This window comes from Rhineura floridana, chromosome 3 (assembly GCF_030035675.1).
Source record: "Rhineura floridana isolate rRhiFlo1 chromosome 3, rRhiFlo1.hap2, whole genome shotgun sequence".
In the NCBI taxonomy this organism is placed as follows: Eukaryota; Metazoa; Chordata; class Lepidosauria; order Squamata; family Rhineuridae; genus Rhineura; species Rhineura floridana.
Window position 1 is genome coordinate 10,503,529 of NC_084482.1, and position 19,947 is coordinate 10,523,475.

Consider the following 19,947-nt stretch of genomic DNA (forward strand, 5'->3'; position numbering starts at 1 on the left):
CTGAGGGAACCGGGCAACAAAATGGCAAAGTATTCTTTTTTGTGTTGCAATTCTTGGCCCAGTCTTACCTGAAAAGAAGGCTGTTGTTTTGTAGGCCACCTCTCACCATCTTTTCTCCTCTCCTCTGTAGTGCTGGCTGCGGCCGGACAGGTGTGATCTGTACACTGGAATACATACGGCAGCTTCTGCTCAAACAGGTATTTGCCACCTTCTAGGCAAGTTGGATCTGCATGAAGAGAGAAAGGGAAGAATTGACTGCTGGGTGAATTTGGTCCAGTCTTTCTGTCTGTGTCCTGTTTCTATGAGCACTGTTTTGGAACAACAAGTATCAGAACAATATTCAACTACATATTTTATTTTCTTTATTGTAGAGTATTTTTATTTAGAGGGAGAGGAAGAGAATGTAGGATATTATAGCAAGGGAGAGGGAGAGAGAAAGTATTTTGTAGATCAAGTGTGGTGAATCTTTGGACCTCCACATGTTCCTGAACTACAACTCTCATCAGCCCCAGCAAGTTTGGCCAATGGCTGGAGGTTGATGGGAATTGTAGTTCAGCAACATCTGAAGTGCTAATGATTCACCATGCCTGATGCAGATGTTTGTTTTTGAAAATCTGTGCTTAATTTGATGGTAAGTAGTATTTGATTGTAATAGAATTTCCCCCCTTCTTCCTCACCAAAAAAACCAGAAATGGAATTCCTCAAATATCTCTGCACAGGCACTGTGTGTGTATATATATGTGTGTGTGTGCAATTAACACCTGCCTCTGTGTGTGCGCACTATGTGTATGCAGTGTGCATGTTGCCTTTGTGTTGCATATGTGCATTGTACACAACAGCTTGTTTAGAGCTGTCCTATAAAAGACACGGAATAATGTGGCAGAACTCTGGACGTAAGCTAGCTTATCGGAGAGAGGCTATTATTTACAAGTAGTTTTGTTTTTACTCATGGGAGAAGTACTAAAAAATAAAACTTTCTATCAGCAGTCTGAATTTGCACAGTCCAAAATGTTACTATCTCAGTTTTCAACCTCATTCCGTATAACATGAAGAACAGGAAAAAAGCTGCCTCTGGAAGACAACTTTGGTTGCTCAGTCCAATGTCCCACAACAATCATCTAGATACTTTGTTGTTCCCTGGAAAACTCCCTTCCTCCCTTGCCCTCTGCTTCTTTTGGACAACTGCATCTTAGGATACTCTCACATAGAGGGAACTGCAAGTGACATTGGGGGCAGTGAAGCAGAGTAATAAATGTGTGCACAAATCCAAATTAAGATGTTTCACTGTGATGTCATGCAAGAGTAAGACCAATGTTTCCCCAGTTGCCAGCTTCTCCTCTACTTTTCAGAGAATTCCACCACATTTCAGCATTTTTGATGTTGTCCTAGAAATGAGGAAGCAGAGACCGGCTGCTGTTCAGACCCAGGTGAGCCACACAGCCATTGCTTCCACCCAGGACCAGAACTAGACATTTTGCTGCCTGAGGCAAAGATGATATGTGTGCGCACACACGCTCCCCTCCACTGTTCCACGTGCAGCAGCTGGCCGGACTGGCAGCTGAATCTAGTGATAGGTCAGCATCCCCCACCACACTAGCTGGCATTAGGCTAGCTTAGTGGGCAGGTGGTATGGTGCACACATGCCTCTCTGTCCTCCAGCACTTTGCTGCCATTTGCGCACCACCCTGCTTGGCGCCTGCTCACACAAGAAAATGCTGCCTTGCGTAGCAGTGGCGACACTGCTGCACATTGTGTGATCACACAAGCAATGCAGACACAAAGCCTACTGGAGAGCATGGCCTGGACTGGCTATCCCTCTGCCTGCTCACCCCATCAGGGACCTTTCCCAGGGATGCTATTTATGATGTGTTGGGGGAAAGTGACATGAAGAGTGACAGCCACCAACAAGCAAGCATCGCTGCTAGGGCATCAGCTCTGTAGGACTGGAGTGGCCAGGGGGAGCTCACAAGGAACAGCCAGGAAGCGCTGCCATTACTTTTCTGACAACTGCTACCTGAGGTGGTTACTTCACTCTGCCTAATAGGACTGACCCCGCTTCCATTCATATTAATTCCTTGTCATATAACACCCCTTTGTTGCCCCTCTTTCCCTGAAATGAAAGAATGGTTGCCATTCACTTATGCATGAGAAATTAAAGCTGTGCATTCAGGGACACCATTGGGATTTAGGGGGAAACTATTACTAAAACTGTTCCCTGCCCCTAGTGGCTTCAGGGATATTTCCCTAAAGCACATTTACTTTATCCCATAGAACTCAGGGAGGAGCTATTAAAAACGGAGCTAGACCATAACTCTTAGCTCCACCTGTTTACGTCCATATCTTGGCCCCGTGTGATCCCAGAGCAGGGGTCGCTAACATAGCACCCTTGAGGTCTTACTCTGATGCCTATGAAGCCTCACATCTCCCCTCATTCACTGCCCCCTTGGTCATAAGGTAGTGAGGGTTGTTATCTTTTTCTCCCTTGAAAAGTACATAGAGCTGGAGGAGGAAGTCGGAAGAACAACACACTTCCCACTTCCCCTATCAGCTCTATGTTCTTCTCAAGGCTCAGACTGACTCTATTGGATCCAACTTTCCCTTGCAATCAATCCCTTGCAATAGTAAAGTGTGCATGTATGGACTTTCTTTCTGTCTTTTGGGGGTAGGCTGATCCAGGGGAGGGGGAAGAAAAGTGACCAGAAGGGGTGGCACCCACAGCACTCTCTGAAAAATCCAAATATGCCCACAGGCCTAAAAAGGTTGGTAACTTCTGGCCTAGAACGTGGCAGAACCTTAAGAAGTTAGGACCTGTTTTTTAAATATAGAAGTTCTCCTCTCATATCCATCACCTACTTTCTTGGCAGGAGCAATATGAGTTTGTACATCATGCAGTCACTGAAATGTTCCGGGCTGCCCTGGGCTTATCTAACCCAAAGTATGAAAACCTCAAAGAGGTAAGAGACAAAATGTAACACAGGAGTCGCTGCAGCTTTCCACAGAGGGGCAGTGTTTGGTAGTTCATCTGCCAAAGTAGGCTGTGAAAAATGTTGAGCTAGTGTTGCGCTCTCAGCTGATCACCCCCTTCCAGTTTCTGCCTTTGATCGCTGTTGAGAAATCTGAAAGCAGGCACTATTGTGTGTTGAAAGGCCTCCAAGCTCAAAAGGCAAGCTTGTGAGAGGTGTAAAAATGTATGCTTTTTAAAATCTTAATGATTTTTAATCAAACTGACCAAAAGTTTTAAAGTGAATTCTTTTGTAAACATTTGTTGTTGCTTTCATGAGCTGAATTCCTAAATTTCAAAGCAGATTCTTGGAGATTATATTCCTGTTTAATATATGCATGATATGTGCAGTTGTTGCTTTACCACCTCATTATATTTTATTTAGTTATTACAGGTATATCCTTTTCTTCATGGAACTCAAGGTAGCAACAATGGTTTCCCCCTGCCCACCACCCCCAGTTTTATCCTCACAGCAATCCTTGGAGGTAGGTTAGGCTGAGAGATTGTGACCAGCCCAAGGTCATCCTGTGAGTTTCTTGAGTAGCGATTTAAACTATAGTCTCTCGGGTCACACTGGCTTTGAAGGCATATTCAGAAAGAAAATTCAGTGAAGGTGAAGAAGAGGGAAAGGGCTAATCTTGGGCTCCTAGGACACCTGTAATCCCATTCCTCTTCTATAGTGCAGGGGTGGGAAATCTGTAGCCCTCCAGATGGACCTCAGTTCCCACCAGCCCTAGCAAGAATGGCTAGTGGTCAGGGATGATGAGAGTAGTTGTTCAACAACATCTGGAGGACCAAAAGCTCCCCATCCCTGCTCTAGTACAGTATGGCTACCCTGTGCCCTTCAGATGTTGTTGGACTACAGTTGCCATCATCCCTGACCACTAGGGTTGCCAGGTTCATGGCCTGAGACTGATCCTGTATCTTTAGGAGAAGAGAAAGTCAGCCAAGTGCAGGTGTTCTTGCAACCCTGTAATGAGAAAAACCACAAGGTGGAATTCTCCCTTCCTCTGCACAACTTTTAAAGATACAGAAGACCTCTTGGAGGCTGGGCCTGGCTGGGGCCGATGGGATCACTCCACGCCTGGCTGGGGCCGATGGGAACTGTAGTCCAGCAACATCTTGAGATCCACAGGTTAGCCATCCTTGCTATGCTATGCATGCTTACTTGGAAGTACATCCCAGGTAAGTGACCAAGGATTTTAGCCTTAGGCCCGCCTATGTCCCATTCACCCTTGTAATGTGTCTCGCAAATCTACCTTTCCAGAGATGCAAAGGAGCTGTCCAGTGGGTGAGAGATCAAGATTTTCTTGATAGCAGGAATGCTGTCTAGCAAGAAAGAGGGGCTCAGAGATGGGAGACCCCAGGTTACCAGACAAGCATTGTACCTCTAGTTTTGGGATCCTGCTTTGACATGCTCCTGGGATTCTGGGAACAATCTTGGTGCTTCGGGAGCAGGGAAGTGGTGGGACCCGTCAGGATGCATTGGTTCCTTTGAACCTGCAGTCTCCTCAAGCAGGGTGTCTTCCTGGATGGTGGTCTTTGGGTGGTTTTTGGTGTCCTCATTCCCCTTGAACCCTGTCAGTACTATGGGTGGCTTCAGGGTTCTCTTCCTCCTCCTCCTAAGTCTCGTCCAGTTCTGGAGTGGTCTTGTGAGGAAGATAGTGGGATACAACACTGTAGTGTCTCTTTGTGGGCCAAGCTAGATGTTACACATCAGCTATGTGGGTGACTCACTTGAGGTTTTTGTTTTTACTTTAATGGTACAGTATTGGACTGGGATGAGGAGAAAGTCTCTGAATCTGATCAAAGCAGTGATGATGGGAAAGGAGGATTAAAGCCAGTGCTGGGGAACCCTGTGGCCCTCCAGCTGTTGTTGGACTCCAAAGCTCATCAGCACCAGCCAGCCTGGCCACTGGTCAGGGATGATGGGAGATGTAGTCCAGCCACATTTGGAAGCCCACAGGTTGCCATCTCTGCCCTAGCATCTTTCATCCATGTGTGTATCTATGGATTTCATTGCTGTGAAACTTGGTTGCTTAACCTTTTTCTCTGGACTGTTTTCCTCATTTAAATTGCCCCTCCACAAAGAAGCTGTTAGGCCCAGGGGTGGGGTGGGAGAGATACAGGCACTTGTATAAAAATAACCTCAGCTGTCTTTCTATCTGTCTCTCACACTCAAGCCCTCACGCACACCCTTTCTGCCACTCTGTGCTTTGAGGAAGGTTCCTTTTTTCACAGACTCACTTCCCCAAACTGTTATCAATCATATCTACCGACTGGGGAGTTCCAGCTGTGTAATCCTGATACCACATTTGACAAGAATCTGGAGGCTCTGTGCCTTTAAGTTATCTGCTGTGGGCTTGGGAGGGACAAAGGTGGCAGGAGGGGAGTGAGTGAGATGTGATGCTGGTCCAGAGGATGGTATTTGAAGGCCTTTCAAAACTCACTTCCCTTTCTTACAGCCAGTCTTGCAACTTAAGAGTAGCTGATCAGTTGCTTTAGAGTTAGACTTTTTGTAGTCCAGCTTGTCAGGGCTTGTCCACATCTGAGCTGGAATCCATGTTTTCTCCATTCAAATTTGACTTCATTGGTCCACACACATATGCATTTGCAGTTGAAGGCCAAATCTGCTTGTTTCCATCCCTTTTGTCTTTCCCCACCTCCCAATGTGTTGATTTCAATGTGTTAATTTTGCATAAATGGAGCATGCGCACAAGAATCAGTGAGGCAGCTGGCAACCAAGCCGGGCCTGGCAACCAAGAGGTCTTCTGTATCTTTAAAAGTTGTGCAGGGGGAAGGGAGAATTCCACCTTGTGGTTTTTCCCATTACAGTGTTGAAAGACCACCTGCACTTGGCTGACTTTCTCTTCTCCTAAAGATACAGGATCAGTCTCAGGCCATGAACCTGACAACCCTAGGGGTAGCGCATGCACCTTTTCTTAAAAATCATGTCTGGCCAGGAATTACACAATAGCACACATCCAGGAATTCCCAATTCAATGCAAGATTGTGTGGGCATACTTTATGTTCAGTCCTATACAACAGGCATTTCCCATTCCAAAACAGGAAGATGGTTATAGGAGAAAACACTACAGTAATATACAGTGAAATCAACCGGGGGGGGGGGATGAAGCAGGGAGATCTTGAGAAATCATCCTTCCAGTATTGTAAAATCTGATTGGTTTAAAAAACAAACAAACCCAGGACTGCAATTGTGCTTTCTGGAGCTCTTTCCAGACCTCATTGGAAATAGGTGCCACAGAACTGGCATTAGAGGGATGTAAATATACAGTGACATCAGTACGAAAAAATAAAGCAGGGAGATCTGGAGAAATCGTTCTTCAATGTTCTTGTATTGCACAAAACTGATTTTTTTTAACAAAAAACACTGCTGTGGAATTTGCTGGAAATAGGGAATACTGGCTACCCCTGTTGGAACTGAACTGGCATTAGGGGGATGGAGGGGCGTGGAAAGGGGAGTAGTTGTAAAAACTAATGCTTGATCCACCCTCAGGGAAAAAACGAGGCAATGCATCTGCTGTTTCGAGTGGAACGTTTTGGAGTTGCATTTTTCCAAAACTTATTAGATTGTCCCTGGAATCAGGGAAATTCAAATTTAAAAGAGAAAATTAGTGGGATAGGAGCTGTTTGACAGGGACGTCATGTGGATGGCAAACCTTCAATGGGAATGCAAACAGCTTCAAATACACATTAAACTCAGGTGTGGACAAGCCCTCAGAACCACCCATCTCCTATTGGTCTTTTATAATTTGAAAAAATCTCCCTGCCCTGCTTGGAATCTGGGGACTTTCCCCACTCTTGCAGATATCCGACTATATTCCAGGGCTATCTGTCTGAAGCAGATAGACAAACAAATGTACAAAATTAGGTATATAGATACAAATGTTCAAGCTGAGTGTAGTGGAAGAAGCAGTCTCCTTAAAGTGAGTAGCATGATTGTTAATCCTGCATTCTGGTGGAGGTTCCCGGGGACAGGGGAGAAAATACTGAAGAGGTCAGAGAAGGGACAAAGTGCATTTAGGTTGGTGAGAAAGAGCATGTAAAAAGTGCTTTTCCTTCAAATAACCACAGGGATCCAGCAATGGGGGCTGAGGCTCTAGAAACATGTCATGCTCGGAAAAACTTGACGGATTCTCAATAGAGCTGCTTGAAAATTGGATGCAGCATAGGCAGCATAAGTCTGGACATCAGTAGAATAGACAAGACAAACAGCACTTGTTGCAATTCCCCATACCTGCACCCCAGGTTTTAGCCAATCCTAGCAAAAAACTCTCAGTCCTGCCTTGTCTGTGTCAGAGAAGTTAGGTGAATGTGGAGATGAACAGAACTGTTTCTCAGGTCAGTCAGTTCTCATGGCCAGCTCCAGATTTTTTTGGGGGGAGGCATGCCTAACTTTCCAGTCACCGCATTTGCATCTTGCTATGGGGGCAGGGCTGCTGTCAGGGGTTGGCATTGCTATGCAGATGCCAAGGCCCATGCCTGAGTTAGGGACCACTGCCAATCCCTGGAGCCGCCTGGCCCTGCTCCTCCTCCTCCTCGCTCTCATCTCTATAAACTAAATTTAGCTGCATTTGCTTTATTGGGTTTAGTTTCCTAATGTAAAACCTGAACTGGCCAGAGCACTCATTTGCATTCCAGAATGAAACTATATATTGTAATAGACAACCAGACCGTAATGTAAATAGCAAGAGAGAGAAAAGTATCAGCCATTACTATGGTGTGCCTGTTGGCACTTCCTGTGTGACTGAACCCCCTTCTAACATGTTTACTATAAGAGCCAGTGTGGTGTAGTGGTTACAGTGTCAGACGAGTGCCTGGGAGACCAGGGTTCAAATCTCCACTGAGCCATGAAGCTTGCTGGGTGACCTTGGACCAATCACTGTCTCTCAGCCTAACCTACCTCACAGGGTTGTTTTGAGGATAAAATGGAGGGGGAGGAGAACCATGTACGCCACCTTGAGCTCCTTGGAGGAAAGGTGAGAGATAAATGTAGTAATAATAACAGTGATGATAGTGGTGGTACTTAAGGGCAGTTATAGAAAAAGGCAAGCCTGGCACGGTTTCAAATAATCATCCTCACAAATTGCAGAGATATTATAAGTAATTGATGAGGTCACTGGTGACTTTGAAGATAATGCAAGGTTCATTTGTATTTAAGGATGTCAAGAAATGAAAACCTTTGCACAGCTAATGATGCAAATAAGTAGATCTTCAAAACCTCTATGGAAAGCTGATATAAAATATGCTCATTGACTATATATATGCCAGTTGACAACTCATCTGCAGGTTGGAGTGGGGGAAGTAAGATGGTTCATTGTGAGCTATAAAGACCTTTTGGTAGACAGTTTTAATTTATCTTAACTTTAAAAAAAATAATCTTCAATACTCCTCCAGACTTCTTATAAGGGGTCCCAAGATGGAGTCAGTCTGGTTGACAATGTACTTTTATATTTTTAAAAAATGTTTTTGTAGGCCACTTCTCAAAGGCTTGAGGTGGCTTTTTAAAAATGTAATAAACACAAAATAAAATAAACAATAATGCCAGAAAACATGCAGTAAAACACTTGTGGAAATCTCTCATCCCCATCCCCAAGAACCTTCTGGAACTTACATAACCTTTTGTAGAGATTCTAAAGACTGTCAAAGAACAGCTCCAGACCTCTCCAGGGAGGGCATTCCACAGTTTTGGAGCAATTGCAGTAATGGCAATTTACTCAAATTATATGAAAAGTGATGTGGGTGTGGGTGTTAATCTAATCCACAAGCCCCACCCCCTGGTCCCTTCATTTTAGCCAATCACACACATTCCGTACCTTCTAAAAGCTATAGTTAAAGGAGCTGACATAAAAGGTAAGGGGAGCAGGCTTCCTTCCGCCCCACCTTGTGACTTGAATGCTGCCCTTCTCCTCGTCATTGATGCCTCCTCATCCCACATACACAGAGCTGGCCCTGATCCACAGAACCTAAGGGCCATGAGAGAAACAGGCAGTCTCTTAGGCAAGCTCCTCACACAAAACAAACGTGATAACCCTGTTCATGAAGTGTGCCACATCAGACTGTGGGAGTTCTCATGAATGGCAAAATAAAAAAATTAAAATTAAAAATAGAATGCCTAGGAAAAAGCTAAGATAGAATCCTTTTCCCTTGGTGTCTAATTTGCTGTATGCCAAGAGGGGCTTTTTCCCCATGAAAGAGCCTTCTGTCACGTGACAGGAACCTTCTAATGTCTGAAGCTGTGAGGAGCTTGGTATTGGAGACCAGAAAAGCCCTGTCCATGTGGTTAGGCTGGGTGGCATGACAATGTTATATAGCAACCATCATGCGCAATGCTGGGTGCATCCATAAGTTCATAGACATATGGCGAGTATATGGGATTTTAAAAGAGCAATGAAAGACAAAGGGGTAGTTGAAAAGAAATTAATGGCCCCTCCAGAGGTAGGACTGAAGACAGGGGTAGCTAATATGGTACCCTCCAGATATTGTTGGACTACAACTCCCATTATCTGTGATCATTGGCAACTGGGGCTGCCGGAAGTTGTAGTCCAACAGTGTATAGAGGGCACCATGTTGCCTTCCCCCGACTGCATGTAAGTGGTTCCCTCTCAGTAGCACGTGTAGGGTTAATGCATAATATTGCTTATAGCAAATTTCCTGCAACAGGAAGTTAACAAACAGCTGTGTTTGCCTAAATCCTCCCCCACTTCCCTTCTCTCCTTCCGTTTTGCACAGAACCGTCTTCCCCTCTATGACGACGCTCTCTCCCTCCGTCGGCCTGCTGAACCCTTGCTCAAACGGAGTACCATCCTTCGGTAAGAAGGGCTTAGGGATGGAGCTTTGGGAATACAAACCTAGCAACCATGGCTCACCAGGAAAGCAGGGCCTTTTCAGCAGTGACACATCAGTTGAGGAACTCTTTACCTGGGGAGGCCCAGTTGATATAAACTCTGGGCCATTTTAAGAAGGATGTCAAAATCCTTCACAATTGTATGAAATGCTGTTTTATTTTTTTAATGGGGTAAAATGTAATTATACATTTTCATATTTTAAGATTGTTGATGTAGTGATTGTTTACTGATTATTCTATTGTTTCATTTTATGCTTTGAATATTCCTATGGAGTTATGGCCCACTGGGTCTCTTCTGTGGAGAAGGGCAGGCTCTAAATAGAGATGATGATAAAGATAATAATAATTACAAAATCAATAAGGACTTCCTTACAGCAGCTTTAGGACAGAGTAGCAGCTGAACAGAGAAGGTGAGTAGGTATCTCTGTCTGGTATGACATCCTCCAAACCATAAAGCTCAGGCTTAGGCATCCCAGAGAAGCATATTAATGGAATAATTCAGGTGGCTAGAAAAGGATCTGTGGTGTAGGTGGGCAAGCAGACCACTGCTTTCCTCTTATCTGTCAAGCCCCTCCTCAAGACTTTCCTTTTGAACTGACGCGTTCAAACTATGTAGCCTCCTCTTAATGCCCCCTCTACTACTCTCTGCCTTCCACAAAACCCATCCAGTGATAACCCCCTTGGCTCTAGAAGCCCATGTCTAGGTGAGCTTTCAGGCAGGCAGCTGAGAAGCATAGAAAGCCAATGTGGAAGCAGAGGCAAAAAGTAGGTTGGGGCTAAAGCAGGGAGGCTAAAAGACTGGCACTGAGATCACCAGGTCCCCAGTTCCATAGTATGGGGAATGACCAGCAACCACATGCAATCCCTCACGATGGAGGAGCAGAGAAAAATCCAAATAGTTCTGTTGCTTCAGCTCCATTGGACCTGAAGGGGCATCCTCTGGCAAGATCCTAGGCTGAGCTACAGCTGAAAAGTAAAATGGCCACAAACTCTTACTAAGATTTCTTTAAGCAATTCTTCCTCCTAAATCACTTTATAATTTTATGTAGGGGAAACAGCGGAAAGAAATCACTCAAGAAAATGAACCTTACAAATATGTATTGTTATAGGATTGTGGGGGTGGGTTTGAATGATATCTAAAAGACCCTTTCCAGTTTTGAATTGTGAGCCTATAAGAGATACAATCTACAAAGGAAGAAACCTGCTGCACTAGTCAGACTACGTAGTTTCCTTTGTTAATCTAATAGAGTGGCTAAGGAGTCTGACAAGTACCCTATTAACAAGTGTGAGAATCTTTCAGACAAGCAATGTGAGCCTGAAGCTGGGCAGAGAGCTGTCACTCGTGGCCTCATTGCAAAAACCAAATGTTAACCTGTGAAGATCCCACAATTCCCTGCTACACAACCATCTTGGATGCAGGTTTTCATGACAACTATCTTGGGCACGGCCAAGTGTGAGGACTGGGTAAGCAGATTGGATGCAGAATTGTGACTAGGAGCTCCAAGAAAGAAGAGGAATCCTAAAGAGAAGGGAGCAGTTAATTGAAAACTTGCTGTAAAGGAATGGACTGTTTTTGTACTGTGTTGTCTGGAAATGTGACTGCTATTGGCGATCACTCATGGCCAAGTAAGATTGTCTTCCAAGATAAGATCTTTAACAGTGGGTCCGTAAGTGACTGTGGAGGCCAATTCTAGATCCACACAGCCTCCCACAGTGAGGACATAGGTTTCCAGATGGAAGATGGTCACAATGAGGATTTGTTTGACATGCCTTCCGCTTAGCTCGTTTGTCCCTTTCGCCCTGTATTCGTGTTTCTTCAAAATTCAGAGCACCTTTGATAATAGCCGACCTCCATTTGGGAAGTTCATGGGCCAAGTCTTCCCAGTTGTTACATTTTTTCAGATTCGCTTTAAGTACATCTTTAAACCTCTTTTGCTGTCCACTGATGTTTCGTTTTCCATCCTTAAGTTGGGAGTAAAGTAGCTGCTCTGGAAGATGGTGATTAGGCATTTGAACAACATGGCCAGTCCAGCGAAGTTTATGTTGAAGGATCATTGTTTCAACACTGGTAGTCTTTGCTTCTTCCAAAATGCTAACATTAGTCCATCTGTCTTCCCAAGTAATTTGCAGAATTTTCCAGAGGCAGCATTGGTGGAATCTTTCAAGAAGTTGGGAGTGGCGTTTATAAATGGTCCATGTTTCACAGGCGTACAGTAAGGTCGGTAGTACGATGGCTTTGTAAATAAGCATTTTGGTCTCCCTGCAAATATCCCGATCCTCAAACACTCTATGCTTCATTCGGGAGAATGCGGCACTCGCAGAGCTCAGACGATGTTGAATTTCAGCATCGATGTCAGCTTTTACAGAGAGATGGCTGCCGAGATAGGGGAAGTGATCAGCGTTCTCCAACATCACACCATTAAGCCGGATTGATGGTGCTACAGAGGGACAAGTTCGCACCTGTTGATGAAGCACTTTGGTTTTTTTAATATTAAGTGAGAGCCCAAGCTTTTCCATATGTGTCTGCAAAGACATTTAGCATAGTTTGAAGATCTTTCTCTGAATGTGCAGAGACTACATTATCATCGGCATATTGAAGTTCTACAACAGAGGTTGACATTACCTTTTTGCTTTCAGCCTACTGAGATTAAAAAACTTTCCATCTGTTCGATATATGATTTCCACACCATTAGGAAGTTTCCCCTCAATAAGGTGTAGAATCATAGCAATGAAGACAGCAAATAAGGTCGGAGCAATGATGCATCCCTGTTTTACACCTGATCCAACTCTGAATGGATCGCTCTGAAAGCCATTGTTGTCCAAAATTGTTGCTGTCATGTTGTCATGAAGGAGTCGCAAAATATTTTTCGATGAGCTTATGAAGTTGTTGTGTAAATTCAGGCCCACCTTCTTTAAAGACTTCAGCAGGAATCTCATCAGGTCCACTAGCTTTGTTCTTCATTTGATTGATGGCTTTACTGGCTTCATCCAGATTAGGGGATACTGCAAGGTCATCTCTAGTTTGTTGTTGTGGAATTTGCTAGAAGACCTCATCAGCCACAATAGAGTTACGATTAAGGAGGCTGTGGTAATGCTCTTTCCAGCGCAGTGCAATAGACTCTTTATCCTTAAGAAGTTTGCTACCATCCATTGAACATAAGGGATTTGTACTGTAATTTGTTGGTCTATAGATAGCCTTTGCGGCATTAAAAAAGCCCTGTGCATTGTGAGCATCTGCAAAGTGCTGGATTTCTTGAGCTTTCTTTATCCACCAGGCATTTTTAAGTTCTCTAGTTCTTCTTTGGACCTCAGCCTTTGCACTGGCATAGATTTTTTTCTTAGTTAATGTCTTTCTGCCATATCTGGAAGGCTTTCCTTTTCTTGTCAATGATATATTCAATCTCACTATCATTCCCATCAAACCAATCCTGATGTTTCTTAGTTTGGTATCCAATAGTTTGTTCACATGCTGCAATAATGGATGTCTTCAGTTTAATCCAGTGTTCCTCGACATTTTCAGGGAGTTCCATAGGTATTATTATTATTATTATTATTATTATTATTATTATTATTATTATTATTATTATTATCTTTATTTATACCCCGCCCTTTTTCCAAACTGGAACTCGAGGCGGCTTCCAGATAAAAATAAGTACATATCATTAAGAACCTATAAAAATATAAAACATATAAACATATAAAATCAGCATTAAAACAGGATTAAACTATTAAGATGTTAAAACCATCTTGATGTTTCTTGAGAGTTGTTTGAAAGCAGGCTCACTTAATAGGATCTTGAAGAGCATGGATGTTCATTTTATGCCTTGGTTTTCTTCCCTGGAGCCTACGTTGAGGAACAATATTAATGGCCATAGTGGATCGAATTAATCAATGATCTGTCCAGCAGTCATCAGCACTCGTCATGGCCCTAGTGAGGAGTACATCACGACGATCTCTGGCACGGACAATTACATAATCCAGGAGATGCCAGTGTTTTGACCGAGGGTGCTTCCATGATGTTTTAAATTTATTTTTCTGGTGAAAGAGTGTGTTTGTAATAACAAGATTATGCTCTGCACATTTAGTCAGAAGTGGAATGCCATTCAGGTTGCTATTGCCAACTCCTCCTTTCCCAATGGTTTCTGGCCATAAATTGAAATCACTCCCGACTCTTGCATTGAAATCACCCAAGAGGATAATTTCATCCTCCTTAGGTATCTCTGATAAGATGGTGTCCAGCTGGTTATAAAAATTTCCCTTGATGTCTTCATCAGCATCTAATGTTGGTGCATAAGCACTTACAATAGTTGCCTGCTGGTTTTTGGCAAGTTTTAACGGGAGAGTTGAGAGTTGTTCATTAATGCCAATAGGAACTTCTGACAAGAGCTTCACAAGATTATTGTTAATAGCAAAGCCTACTCCATGTATTCGTAGTTCTTGTTCAGGCAGTCCTTTCCAGAAGAAGGTGTAACCTCCTTTTTCTTCCTTCAGTTCTCCTTCTCCTGCTCTTTGAGTTTCTTGGAGTGCTGCTAGGTCAATATTAAAACTTCTCAACTCCCTCGTGATGATGGCAGTCCTGCGTTCAGGACGTTCACTATCTGTATTGTCCAGCAATGTCCGTATATTCCATGTTCCAAAATTCAATTGTCTTTTGCGACCACTAAGTGGTGACCCTACTGGACGCGGTAATCCAGTCAGGGAGAGAGATGAGGCAGACTATGTTTAGGGCACCTTTTCTAGCCCCCTCCCTGTTCTGGGTGAGCAGAGTGGATCCTGAATAGGACTGCTCAGTTGTGGATATAGCTGCCGAACTACTCAACTGCCTCGGTCCTTGAGCCAGGACGACTGAGTCTGTATCCACCACCCATGTGCCGTGCCAAGACTAAGGGCTTCCAGATTTCACAGTCCTGCCCTTGTTGCCATTCGCCGATCGCTATGGGACTTTTGGTTTGGTTTGCTTGGAAGACGCCTGTGCATGAATTTGTTTTATGTGGAGAGATCAGTGCACGACAATCAACACACAATCGTGACAGAAAAAGGTTTTTATCCAATGGCATGGGTACCATGACGACTGGAAGTCTTTTATCTGCTGCAGCCTTCATCCGCCTTCACAGCCGTTGTAACGTACACATTGTTATCCTCCGCCTGTTCTGCTGTTGAGGACTTTCTTGGATTGTTCTTTGTCTGGTTCCTCTCCCTTGACCTTTCTGCCATGGGTGACCCTGCTGGGAGCACATGACTCCCGACAGCATCGCTCAGAGGGTTCATTGGAACACACAAGCCCGCTCACCACTACAAGGTGACGATCCAGCGAGGGGTACTGCTATAACTATGCTTTTGATTATGTACGTTTCAGTGTCATATTAACCTGTTTGTTTTTTCTCTGCAGGAAAAGCTGTTATTCTGTTGTTTGTTTGCAGGTCTGGGACAGACCTTTTTCAGGGAAGGGGATAATGTTATAGGATTGTGGGGGTGGGCTTGGATAATATCTAGAAGACCCTTTCTAGTTTATAATTGTGTGCGTATAAGAGATAGGCCATGAAGCTCACTGGGTGACCGTGGGCCAGTCACTGCCGCTCAGCCTCAGAGGAAGGCAATGGTAAACCCCTTCTGAATACCGCTTACCATGAAAACCCTTTTCATACGGTCGCCTTAAGTCAGAATCGACTTGAAGGCAGTCAATTGTTATAAGAGATACAACCTACAAAGGAAGAAACCTGCTGAACTGGTCAAAGTAGTTTCCTTTGTTAAGAGTGGCTAAGGGGTCTGTCAAGTATCCCGTTAACAAGTGTAAGAATCTTCCAGAGAGGCAATGTGGGCCATTTAGAATTCTTTCAGGAGAGACGCCCTTCTCCCTCCCATTACCTGCTGGAGCCCCCCCCCCTTCCTGGAGCCAAGGAGGGGCTTGTGTGTTTTTAGTCTAGTTTGAGGAAAGGCTAGGAACGGGAGACAGACAGAGAGGCCGGCCTGCTCTCTGTACCCCCAAAGCTATGAGCGCTGGGGAGCAAGATCTGATGGACTGAATGCTGAAAACCCCTCCATCTCAAGCTCAGGTTGTGAATATGGGTAAATAAACCATATGTCAAAAAGACACCACAGTCTCCACTGCCCTCCGTTCCAAAGAAACCAAACCCTGGGTAAGAGCAGGAGCCCTTGGCAGCATCACACCGTTCAGGGATTGGGGTGGCGAGCAACAGTATGCATTTCTTTTTAACTTGCCTGAGTCATAGCCCTTGAAATCCTGAGAAAGAAAGAGAGGTGCCCTCACCCTGTGTAGGCATTTGTTGTATACCTCAATATTTTCTGATCTAGGAGTATCTCAGTGCCAGCTGACCCCACGCCCACCACACTTCCAGAACTGCCACCCAAGCTCATCAGCGACATGGGTGATACCTACGCAGTCGTGAACAAACTCCGGCGAAGTGGAGGAGGAGCATCTCCTACTTCTCCTGGCAACGAGCCCAAGCATGATAGAGAGACATCCGTTTATGCTGCTGTGAAGCCTAGGAATAGCAACGTGGCCGACATTCCAGCAATTGACCCCAATGCCTTTGTGGGACTACAAGCCAGCCACTCTCTGCCAGGTAGTCCAATACGACGGCCAGCCCCCAGTGTAACCTGCGAATACGCCCATATTAACCCATCTGTTCCAGGTAAATGTAAGAGAGAAACTTGTGTATGTGTGCGCATTTTTTAAGAATTTGTATAAAAATAAAGCTTAGCATTTATATTGTAGTTTAGAGTGTTTCAGATCTCTTCACATACATTATCTCAATAATCCTAACAATATGCCTGCAAGGTAGATCAGTATTATCATCTCATGTCACTGATGTATTAGTGATTGGCCTAATGACATATGTTGCAATCCAATGCACACTTACTTGACAAATAGGTATCACTGACCTGGTAGTGACACTTACTTTTGAGCAACATGCATGGACTGTTATCCAGTTAATGACTGAAGAGACATTTGAACTAAGGATATCCCTAAATCCTAGCACACTTTCTTCAAATATTATGCTAAACTAGTACTGTATAAAGATATTCTGCCACCATTGAAGATGACAATATGGGTTCTAATGCAAGTAAACTAAATTCTAGTCCTCATGACAACAAAGCAAATGTCAGTATTTGGATTTTCAGGCAATTCACAGGGTTTTTCTTTTGACATATAGAATTTTTTTTGAAGCTAGCAGAATCCAAGCAAATTCCAGTGGGATTTTAATATATTTTACAAAAGTTACTAACATATATTGGACACAATGATAAAATCCATAGTAGAATGTCAAAGGATCCAGATACCATATCCTGAGGAAATTTTCAATGTCATTAAATCTAGGTCCCCTCTGACCTGTTGGGGTAAAAGCAGAGGGAATGTGGAAAGCCCCAATCTGGAATAAACTGACCTTTTTGTCTCATCTCCTCCTCTACAGGCGATTCCAGTTCCAGAGTCACCTCTTCCCCATCTCACACCAATGGATTTGGAAAAACCCTCCTTAGGAATCTGATGCCCCCAGTATGTTGTTTGCACTGTGTTTTCCTACCAGCTTCTACGTCACAGGAAAGCTGTGAACAGCCCCTGAAAAAAACCTGTATAACCAGTTCCACTCAGAGCAGGGCTGAGGAACCTGCAGCCCTGAAGATATTCTTGAACTCCAACTCCCATCATCCCCGACTATTGGCTCTGCTGGCTGGGGCTGATGGGAGTTGATCATCCCCAACCAGCATGAAGGTAGAGTTCAAGAGGTTCTGCAGGGCCACAGGTTGCCAACTCCTGATTTAGAGACTGGAGTCTAGGAGACTTGGGTTCAAGTCATACTTCTGCAAATGTTTAGTTTTGGGTAAGTCATCTCAGCCTTTATTTTCCCATCTGTAGGATGAGAAGATTATTGAATAACATACAGGACAATGTGAACACAATAAATATTTCAAAACACTTTGCAAGTTAATAGTGCACGGATAGATTACAATATTGCGTGAACCACTAGTTAGGCCTTCCTAGGAACGTGGAGGCAGTAGCTGAGGGAAGTTGAAACTCTTCTCTATTTCAGTGTGTTTTAGGACTGAGTCAAGGGGGGGTGTCCATCCATCTCTCCACCTGAATATAATGCTTATAAGCTGTGCATCTGAGCACAGTCAAGGCTGGTTGAATGAACTACATAAAATATGGCACTGGATGCAAAATCCAGCTGTGTGAGAATCTTAGCTTCCATTAAAAAAAAATAAAAAATGGAAATGGACTGCCTTCAAGTCGATCCCGACTTATGGCTACCCTGTGAATAGGGTTTTCATGGTAAGCGGTATTCAGAGGGGGTTTACCATTGCCTCCCTCTGAGGCTAGTCCTCCCCAGCTGGTGAGGGCCTGCTCAGCTTGCCACACAGCTGCACAAACCAGCCCCTTCCTTGTCTGCAACTGCCAGCTGGGGGGCAACTGGGCTCCTTGGGACTATGCAGCTTGCCCACGGCTGCACAGGTGGCAGGGCGTGTGACCCCGAGCCACTCACTGTGGGGGTGATCTTTAGCTGGCCCTTGAAACCCAGGAGACACGAGCAGGGATATGAACTCACAGACTCTGGACTCCCAATCAGGCTGTCCTCCCCACTGTGCTAACACAAATAAAAAAACAACATTCTAGTATTTATGAGTGTGAGGATATGCTTGAAAATGTGCAAGCAATATCTAGTGACTCTTCAGAAGGAAGAGTATCTCCTGAATAAGGTTTTCAGTAGTAATCAGGGCTTCAGTCGTATACATTATGCAAAATGATAAAAATGTACATTAAAAGTTATGTAAAATAAACACTATTCAAATATGCTTGATTTGCTTAATTTGTAGGGGTTGGTAGAATTTAATTTCCCTTGTGGCAAAATTTAGGCAGCCTTGGCTCAGAAATCGGAGGTGTTTCTTTTGTGTTCAGAGAAGACAATGACTTGAACATGTGCTAGAAGTAAATGAGGCTAAATCTGTTGTTCTTGCTTTGCAGATGTTGTTTTTTCCTAGGCTATATCATACTCCTGCTCATTTTAAGAACAAAGGCGAGCACCAATAGTGTAGTGACAAATTCAGAAGTGCAGGGTCCCTTCATGATAGTCACACTACATCACCTCACAGCAACCCCCCTTTCCACTTTCCCTTGCTGTCCCTGTCATCTTGCAAGTCCACACACCACTACAACAGACATCCCTAACAGCCAGTCAGCATGAAAGGGAAGGCTGTTAGCTACTGAGAAGAGTCTTCTCAGTGGCTGACTCACCTCCTTTCACTCTGATTGGCTCGTATGTAGGGACCTAGCTGGGACCTTGCTCCCAAAAAAGTAAAGGGTTTATGACTCTCTGCGACCCCAAACTACTACACCCCTAGTGAGCACTGGTCCCTGCCCCTCTTGTTCCAAAGTCATCTACAGATGGCTACATCTTTGTGACTGGTTGCTGGGATGAAGTGTGTGAGCAACTGGAGAAACCATGTTTATTCTTCAAATATTTCTGTTCTCCCCTCTTTCTAGGTTTTTAATTCATCGCCAGGGAAGAAAGGTGAGAAGCAAAGGGACTTACACTACATAACTGGGAGGGGGAACGTGTGGCCTTCCAGACATTGTTAGACAACAATAGAGGTGGGGAACCTTTTTCCCAGCCTGCAGGTGAACTTTGATAGGTGAGCAGAGCACCCCACTTGTCAAAATCCCTTGCACGAACCACAGGGCTAGGGGCTTTGCAAGCCTCCTTGCATTCTTCAGTGTCAGAGGTGGAAGGACCCGGGAACCACTTCCCCCCCTTTGAGCAAGTTAACTTCCCCTCTTCTTTTTTTGCACAGCTCCACCATCACCACGGACTGTCCCTACGCAAGCATATGAAGATGTGGGTGACATCAGTCCCAGGGGTAGCCCAAACACTGTGGGGTCCTCTGTCAATGCAATGGGTGCGTAAGGGGATCTTTAGAGAAAAGGTGGCGATACCACTCTTGCCTGCATATGTATGGAAGTTCTAGCTAGAGACAGCATTTATTTTTGTTTTATTTATGTAACTCAGAAGAAGGATCATCCCTTTGGGGAGCTGTTAAAGAGGGCCGAGAGAACACTACA

At 44.3% G+C, this 19,947-nt stretch overlaps 1 protein-coding gene across 2 annotated transcripts in view; it reads left to right on the plus strand.

Annotated features, from left to right (window-relative positions):
• The window catches only part of PTPN18 (protein tyrosine phosphatase non-receptor type 18), a 53,634-nt gene that overhangs the window by 32,856 nt on the left and 831 nt on the right, over positions 1-19,947 (plus strand). The window contains exons 9-16 of one of the 2 annotated variants that reach the window (XM_061614398.1): positions 131-197; positions 1,350-1,427; positions 2,865-2,954; positions 9,755-9,834; positions 16,182-16,522; positions 17,303-17,385; positions 19,372-19,399; positions 19,680-19,784. In XM_061614398.1, the coding sequence (XP_061470382.1) occupies positions 131-197; positions 1,350-1,427; positions 2,865-2,954; positions 9,755-9,834; positions 16,182-16,522; positions 17,303-17,385; positions 19,372-19,399; positions 19,680-19,784 (872 nt within the window). The remainder of the gene's footprint in view (positions 1-130; positions 198-1,349; positions 1,428-2,864; positions 2,955-9,754; positions 9,835-16,181; positions 16,523-17,302; positions 17,386-19,371; positions 19,400-19,679; positions 19,785-19,947) is intronic. The other variant, XM_061614399.1, reaches the window with a different exon arrangement.